Source organism: Bos javanicus, chromosome 10, assembly GCF_032452875.1.
Source record: "Bos javanicus breed banteng chromosome 10, ARS-OSU_banteng_1.0, whole genome shotgun sequence".
Lineage (NCBI taxonomy): Eukaryota > Metazoa > Chordata > Mammalia > Artiodactyla > Bovidae > Bos > Bos javanicus.
Window position 1 is genome coordinate 81042993 of NC_083877.1, and position 7240 is coordinate 81050232.

Genomic DNA, 7240 nt, shown 5'->3' on the forward strand with positions numbered 1-7240 from the left:
TGAACTGACAACAGAGAGTTGTACAAAGGCTGAATTGGCTGATCAATCCAAAGCCCCAAGCACTATGTGTGGTGCACAGTAAGGGAAAATGAATGGCAGCTTTCATTAAGGAGGCTGAAAATTGTAAAGAGGCTGCTGGATTTTGTAGTTGGATTGATGATGAACATTGAAAGCAGTTCAGTGGAGAGGTGGGGTGGAGGTCTGGCTGTAGGTGAATGAGAGCTTGAGAAAGTGGCACCTCAGAGTGTAAAAACTACCTGCTCTTGGAACTCTGCTGTCGGTCCAGTGATTAAGACTCCAGGCTTTCACTACAGGGGACATGGGTTTGATCCTTGGTTGCAGAAATGACATTTCACAACCGAGATCCAGCATGCTTCGAGGTGTGGCCAAAAAACCAAACAGCAAGAAACTACTTGGTCTATAGCTAAATACATTGGCTTAGGAAAGGTGAGATGGGGCAACTTTAACAAGTGACACAGGTTGAGGTGGGTTTTTTTTAAATTACCGGTTAGATAAAATCAGGGATGTAATGAAGGAAACATTCCAGTTATGCTGAAAGTCTCCCAAAGAGATGATTTGATAAACTTTAATCTTATATCTCTGCATCTTTTTTCCTTTACTATAGATTTGCTACTCGGCTATCTTAGAAAAAGGATGCCAAGTCATTTTGTTGAAACATTAATACAGCAATAGGAACACTTGAGAAAAAAATGCTAATGTAAACCCAGTTCTACAAATATTGAGTCTTTTCTATGCTAAGCATTTCTGGAAAACAAAACATGAATAACACATATCTTCTTTATGTCAGTGTTGAAGGAATTATTGGGGTGTACACAGACTACCGCTGGATCACATAGAAGGGAGAGTAATTCTACTCATGAAATATGACGTTTTTTATTGGAGAAGCTGGTCAGAAAATCTAGTAGGGAGACTTATTCAATAGTTTTCACAGAAGAAACAATCACTGCAGAAGACAAATGGTTTAAAATACAATAGATTAAGTCACTAGGCACTACTGAAGACCAATTACCTTTATAGAAGTCAGAAACTTTTTAACGTTAAATAGGTCAAGATACTGTATTAAAAAATTAATACTGAAGAAAATCACACCACTTCGGCCTAAGAGCAGCAACTTTTTAAATGGTGATAGCACCGTTATTCTTGTTTTTCACCCCAGAAAATATTTTTCAGATTACTCTCATGGCAGCAAAAATAATGTTTAGTGAGTGAATTCACAAGATGTTGCTTCCATATTCAACACAGAATGCAGAGAATAATTGCAATTGAAAGACTGATTTCTTTTATAAAAAACATTATGCAAGAAGCTAAGGAACAAGGGGTCAGAGATGGTCAGACATATTTTGCAAAGCCCCAGTTCCTTTCACCCAGTACTCTTTCGGGTATTAAAAAAAAAGTTCAGATAAAAAAGGTGACCATTTGCCTTACGGTAGTTTTATGGGGGAGTAATGATGAACCGAACGTCATTGCCTAGGAGGTGCGAACATTCTGGACCATGGCCTCCCAGCCCCGAGCACCTGACGGCCACGCCCATACCACACCCCGCCCCTCAGTCCCGCCCACCTCGACTCAGGGTCCCTGGGGCCAGCACCGTAAAGAGGCCCCGCCCCGCGGACACCTCTGTCCCCCGACCCAAGGGGCGTTGTCAAGGGCGGTCCCGGAAGTGACGCAGGGACGCGCCCTCCATTTTGTGGGACGCCAGAGCAGCTAAGTGCGTCAGTTGTGGAGAGACGTAGACGAGTTGAGTCCTGGTCTGCGGGGAGGCGGCCGGCTCTATCGCAGACTACGGACCTCTCTGTGTCTCAGCTGCCAAAGATCCTGTCCGGTAGGTGAGTGGCTCACTTTGAGGGAAAGGCTTCTCGGATCGAGGCTTCTTCATGGCCGCTCAGATCGCGAGTGGTCAGGGCTGCTCTCTGTGCGGAGGACGGCGTCCAATGAGCGCAGTTTATTCGAGGTGGGCGCTGGGGCACGTCTCCCTTTGGGTATTGTGTGAGGGGACTTGAAGGTGGAAGGGCGGTCCTGGGCAGGGTCGTTTTTACAGAGGGGTCGTGCGCCCCTCCCTGCCTTTTTATTTCACTGTCTGAACCCCGGGAGTAGTGGGCCGAGACCTTTGCTCGGGGTGTGGTCGGGGCTGTCCCAGGGTGGGTACAGTGATCCGGAGCGGTGGGGTCGGGAGAGGGGGAGGGAACGGGGGGCTTGGCACGCGTGGTTCCCCCCACCGCCGGCTCCGAGGCCGCCATTTTGTGGCTGCTCCGCGGCCACCCGCCGCCGTCTGCGCAGGCGCGGCGGTGGCGTCGCGAGGTTCCGGCTTCCACCCGCTGTGACGCTCCCGGGAGGCGGCGACGCGCGTGCAGCCCGTCGTCATTGGGCTGGCCTTGCGGAGGGCGGGGTCGGCTCCGCCCGCACTTCTCGGCCTTTCCTAACTGCGGCAGATGGGAGGGGGCCAGAAGAGCCGGGGACAGTGTGCGGCTGCGCAGTTCCAGAGGCGGCAGTGGGCGTTGCGGTTGCTGCGGTCTGGGCCCAGGGAAGGATCGTGTTGGGAGCCGAGTTTTAATTTTGTCTGCAAGGGACCCGGCCTAATAAGAGGCACTCTTGGCAATCTTGTTTATAACATCACCGGGTAAACATTTTATTTTATGCTGTTTATGTTTTTGGTCCCTTGACCAGGCATTCCTCTGACATTCACTGGTACTATCTCAATTGAATTTATTTCCTGACAGAAAGTACTAGCCGGACATGAGTGGCTGTCGAGTATTCATCGGGAGGCTAAATCCGGCGGCCAGGGAGAAAGACGTGGAAAGATTCTTCAAGGGGTATGGACGAATAAGAGATATTGATCTGAAAAGAGGCTTTGGTTTTGTGGTAAGTGTCTACAACTGGTTGAAATATCTATTGTTAGTGGGTAAAGATTGTTATAAGCAGTGCTTTTGAGTTTTTTGAGTCCCAATAGAGTATGTTTGGGACACATGCATTCTTAAGGTAGTCAGTTTTCTTAAAGGAGAAAAGAATTTCACTCTGGGCTGAAGAAATCATTTCCGGTCCCTTTTTGATTGGGCTTAATCTATATGCTGTTGTCATTAACATACTCTTTCACAGGCATTTAGTGGTTTTAATGTGTTGTAGAATAGACTTTTAAAGCAGTGTTAAGCATTATGTATATGTTTGTGTTTTAGGAATTTGAAGATCCCAGGGATGCGGATGATGCTGTATATGAACTTGATGGAAAAGAACTCTGCAGTGAAAGGTGATAATTTTATTTTTAGTTTTATGACTTAGCACTCTAAAGATAAGCTAGGTATTGGGCTACGTGTTTTTGTAAATAGATCTCTTATGTAGCTTAAAGTGGATAATGAAGATTTTTCTTCCTTTCCTGTAGGGTTACAATTGAACATGCTAGGGCTCGATCTCGAGGTGGAAGAGGTAGAGGACGCTACTCAGACCGTTTTAGTAGTCGCAGACCTCGAAATGATAGACGGTATGTGATGAATGGTGGATGGCTGCTTTGTGCAAGCATTACTGCAGGAGTCTTAGTGTTCTAAAGTTATTAGCAAAAGTGATTTGCTGTGTGTGTATAATCAGTTTTGTCATTCATGTATTAGTTTACTGTTTCTAATAAGGGTGAGTCCTAAAATAATGCAGAAACTGTTGGTGGAAGTCATTTGAATGACGTGTCATACCTGATTGCTTGAACTTGCCCACAACTGAACACAATAGGTGCACGCTGCTGCATTTCTTCCATTGTGAGTACTCATTTTCTTCCTCAGAAATGCTCCACCTGTAAGAACAGAAAATCGGCTTATAGTTGAGAATTTATCTTCAAGAGTCAGCTGGCAGGTTTGTTGAAACACAGTTTTGAGATATTTTGATGTGGTTTTTTAAATATTAGTGGGTAGTTAATGTTTTTATTAATGTTTTATTAAAAGTAGTTTTATCTTTAATGGACTTTTAATTGTAATTTTAAATTTTAAATTAAATGTAATTGGGGGATATTTCAAATTTTAATGTTAGTGATCGAATGTAAATGTTTTGAGGATATATTTTCTTGTTTTTAAAAATCAATTTTAACCAAATATTAAACCCTTTATTTGCCAGCCTATCTGTGTCGTTGGCCTTATGACGAGGAGTGCCTGTGGGTTATCCTAATCGTTGTCTTGGTCACTCTTGGTTGGGCCTGGTTGACTTTGCCAGTCAGCTCCTACAGTGATCAATTGGCCACCTCTAGATCTGTGTTTGCCGGTCTAGACGTAATCGGTGCACTTCTTGAAGTGCCAGGTTGCAGCGATCCCAGAGCGCTGATAACGTGATCTGATCCCTAAGTTGAGAGCTGTCTTCCTGTAACGCTTCCGAATAAGAGGTCCTGGTCGAAAAGAGTTCAAAGATTCGAAATTAGGTGGTCGTTGGAATCCTGATCGCAGTAAAGTGGTCCTTGGTAACTACACAAGAGTAGAACCTGTCTGCATCCGCCAATAGTCTGCTAATAGGGAGGGCTGTGCGATTAAAGGCTTCCATCGATTGGGTAGTGTCCTTCAAGTGGGTGGCGAAGAGCCAGTCGGGCATATGTCATGAAGGTTTCTCCGACCGATAAATGGTTTGCTGCCTGACTAGCCTAGGGAAATAATAATAAAGGTAAAGTAAACTTTTTTAATGACATATGGGGCACAAAATAACTGGTGTCTTGTAAATGTTCTGTTTTTAAATATAAAATTTTTAGTTTAGTCTTTACTTTAAAAATACGTATTGTTTCTTTTTGTTTTTTTGTTTGTTTTGTTTTGTTTTTTTTCTTTTTGTATTGAGCTCAGTATAGACTAATACTACTTTAATATTAAAATCTAAACTTCCTCTGGCATTTTGCTTAAAAGCAATATGCTATTTGCTTATTTCGTGCCCTGACATATATTATTTTAAAATTCCGATAGACTACAAGTGTGGTAAATAAATACCATGTTTGTACTTTATCTAACATCTTCTCTTTCAGTAGTCTTGTTTTTATACATTGTGGTTGTTTGTGTGTCACGTTTCCTTTTCTCTGCTTAACTCGATCATCTTGTGTTAAGGATCTCAAAGATTTCATGAGACAAGCTGGGGAAGTAACCTTTGCGGATGCACATCGACCTAAATTAAATGAGGGGTGAGTATGTATTGGTGTATGAGAGCCTTTTAAAATGTTCTAAAGTTGTACCGTGAATGTTAGCGTTCTCAAAATTTGGACATCCTGAAATGCAGTGGTTCTCAATCAGGGTTGAATTTGCTTTTCAGGGTACATGTGTCAGTGTCTGGAGACATTTTGGTTGTCAGAATTGAGGTTACTGTTTGCATCTTGTGGGTAGAGGTCATGTTGTTCAGTCGCTAAGTCATGTCCAACTTTGCAACTCTTAAGAACTGCAGCACGCCAGACTTCCCTTCCCTTCGCTGTCTTCTGCAGTTTGCTCGTACTCATGTCCATTGAGTCCGTGATGCCATCCAACCATCTCATCTTCTATCATCTCCTCCTTTTGCCTCCAGTCTTTGCCAGCTTCAGGGTCTTTCCTAGTGAGTCAGCTCGTTGCACCAGGTGGCTAAAGTAGAGTCAGAGATGGTATTGATCCTCCTGTAGTACACAGGAAAGCTCCTCACTCCCATTGAATTATGTGGCTTAAGATGTCCACGGTTTGGAGGTTGAGGTTTCCTGTTCAATAATAACAATAGTAAAATGAACTTTAAAAAGTAATTAAACTAGACGGATAATGGTTTGTGAGCTTGCCTAGAGAGTCCCAGGGATGGGGGAGCCTGGTGGGCTGCCGTCTATGGGGTTGCACAGAGTTGGACACGACTGAAGCGACTTAGCAGCAGCAGCAGCAAGAAATACATGTAACTTTACAAATAGTGTGTTTTTTCTTTATAGGGTAGTTGAGTTTGCCTCTTATGGTGACTTAAAGAATGCTATTGAAAAACTTTCTGGAAAAGAAATAAATGGGAGAAAAATCAAATTAATTGAAGGCAGCAAAAGGCACAGGTATCTCTAATGTTTTTAAGTCATAGTTTTATTTAAGGGATTTGTGGGGTCTGCTTCTTAGTTTTGTATTTTTTTTTTTCTTCTCTTTCTAGTAGGTCACGAAGCAGGTCTCGTTCCCGTACTAGGAGTTCCTCGAGGTCTCGTAGCCGATCTCGTTCCCGGAGTCGCAAGTCTTACAGCCGGTCCAGGAGCCGGAGTCGGAGCCGGAGCAAGTCTCGTTCTGTTAGTAGGTCTCCTGTGCCTGAGAAGAGCCAGAAACGTGGTTCTTCAAGTAGATCTAAGTCTCCAGCATCTGTGGATCGCCAGAGGTCCCGGTCCCGGTCCCGATCAAGGTCCAGATCAGTTGACAGTGGCAATTAAACTGTAAATAACTTGCCCTAGGGGCCTTTTTAAAAAAAAAAATTCCCAAACCATACTTGCTAAAAATTCTGGTAAGTATGTGCTTTTCTGTGGGGTGGGATTTGGAGGGGGGTGGGTTGGGCTGGATATCTTTGTAGATGTGGACCACCAGGGGTTGTTGCAAACCAATTGTATTAAATGTCTTTTGATAAGCCTTCTGCTCACATTTTTGTGAATGTCTGAAGTATATAGTTTGTGTATATTGACAGAGCTCTTTTATTACTAAAGCAAATTTAATTTTTTTGTACTAGAAAAATTTTGAACGTTTTAGTTCCTGGTTATTCAGATAATGTTAATGCGCAATTAGTTTAATGCCTCAATTAAACTAATTAATAGCTTTGGACACTTAAAAGAGCTCTTAATTTGCTTGTACATAAAGGCTTAATATGAATTTTCCTTGTTAGGGTTAAGGGTGTCCACCCACCCACCCTTTAACAGCTGTCTGGCAAAGACGTTAAGACAGCTGTTTGTTATTGATAATAAAAGGTTATAAAACTGCTTTTGTGTGTTTGTCTGAAGGAGTTATGGCTACCTACTTCTCCTTCCCCATGCACTTTTGATGCATTTAAAATCCATCATCGGGAATGCTGTAGCAGTGAGGCAGGTGTGTGTGTCCTAGTCATGTCCAACTGTGAGATTCCATGCAGTGTAGCCTGCCAGTCTCCTCTCTCCATGGGATTTTCCAGTCAAGAATACTGGAGTGGGTTGCCACGCCCTCCTTCAGGGGAATCTTGACCCAAGAATCCAGCCCACACATCTCTTAAGTCTTCTACATTGTCATGTGGATTCTTTACCACTAGTGCCACCTGAGAAGCCACCTTAGTGAGGTAT

At 43.4% G+C, this 7240-nt stretch overlaps 1 protein-coding gene across 7 annotated transcripts; it reads left to right on the forward strand.

Annotated features, from left to right (window-relative positions):
- Positions 1 to 1601: 1601 nt before the first annotated feature.
- On the forward strand, positions 1602 to 6908 carry SRSF5 (serine and arginine rich splicing factor 5). 7 transcript variants are annotated; one of them, XM_061429261.1, is made up of 9 exons: positions 1694 to 1847; positions 2451 to 2638; positions 2739 to 2880; positions 3192 to 3262; positions 3395 to 3493; positions 3783 to 3852; positions 5073 to 5146; positions 5900 to 6010; positions 6103 to 6908. In XM_061429261.1, the coding sequence occupies exons 3-9, from the start codon at positions 2755 to 2757 to the stop codon at positions 6368 to 6370; spliced, it is 819 nt and encodes a 272-aa protein (XP_061285245.1). In that variant the 5' UTR covers positions 1694 to 1847; positions 2451 to 2638; positions 2739 to 2754; the 3' UTR covers positions 6371 to 6908. The 7 variants fall into 7 exon arrangements, with proteins under 7 accessions (XP_061285244.1, XP_061285247.1, XP_061285245.1 ...); XM_061429260.1 differs by lacking the exon at positions 2451 to 2638 and having other exon boundaries at positions 1602 to 1847; XM_061429263.1 differs by lacking the exon at positions 2451 to 2638 and having other exon boundaries at positions 1693 to 1847; positions 6106 to 6908.
- The last annotated feature ends 332 nt before the right edge of the window (positions 6909 to 7240 follow it).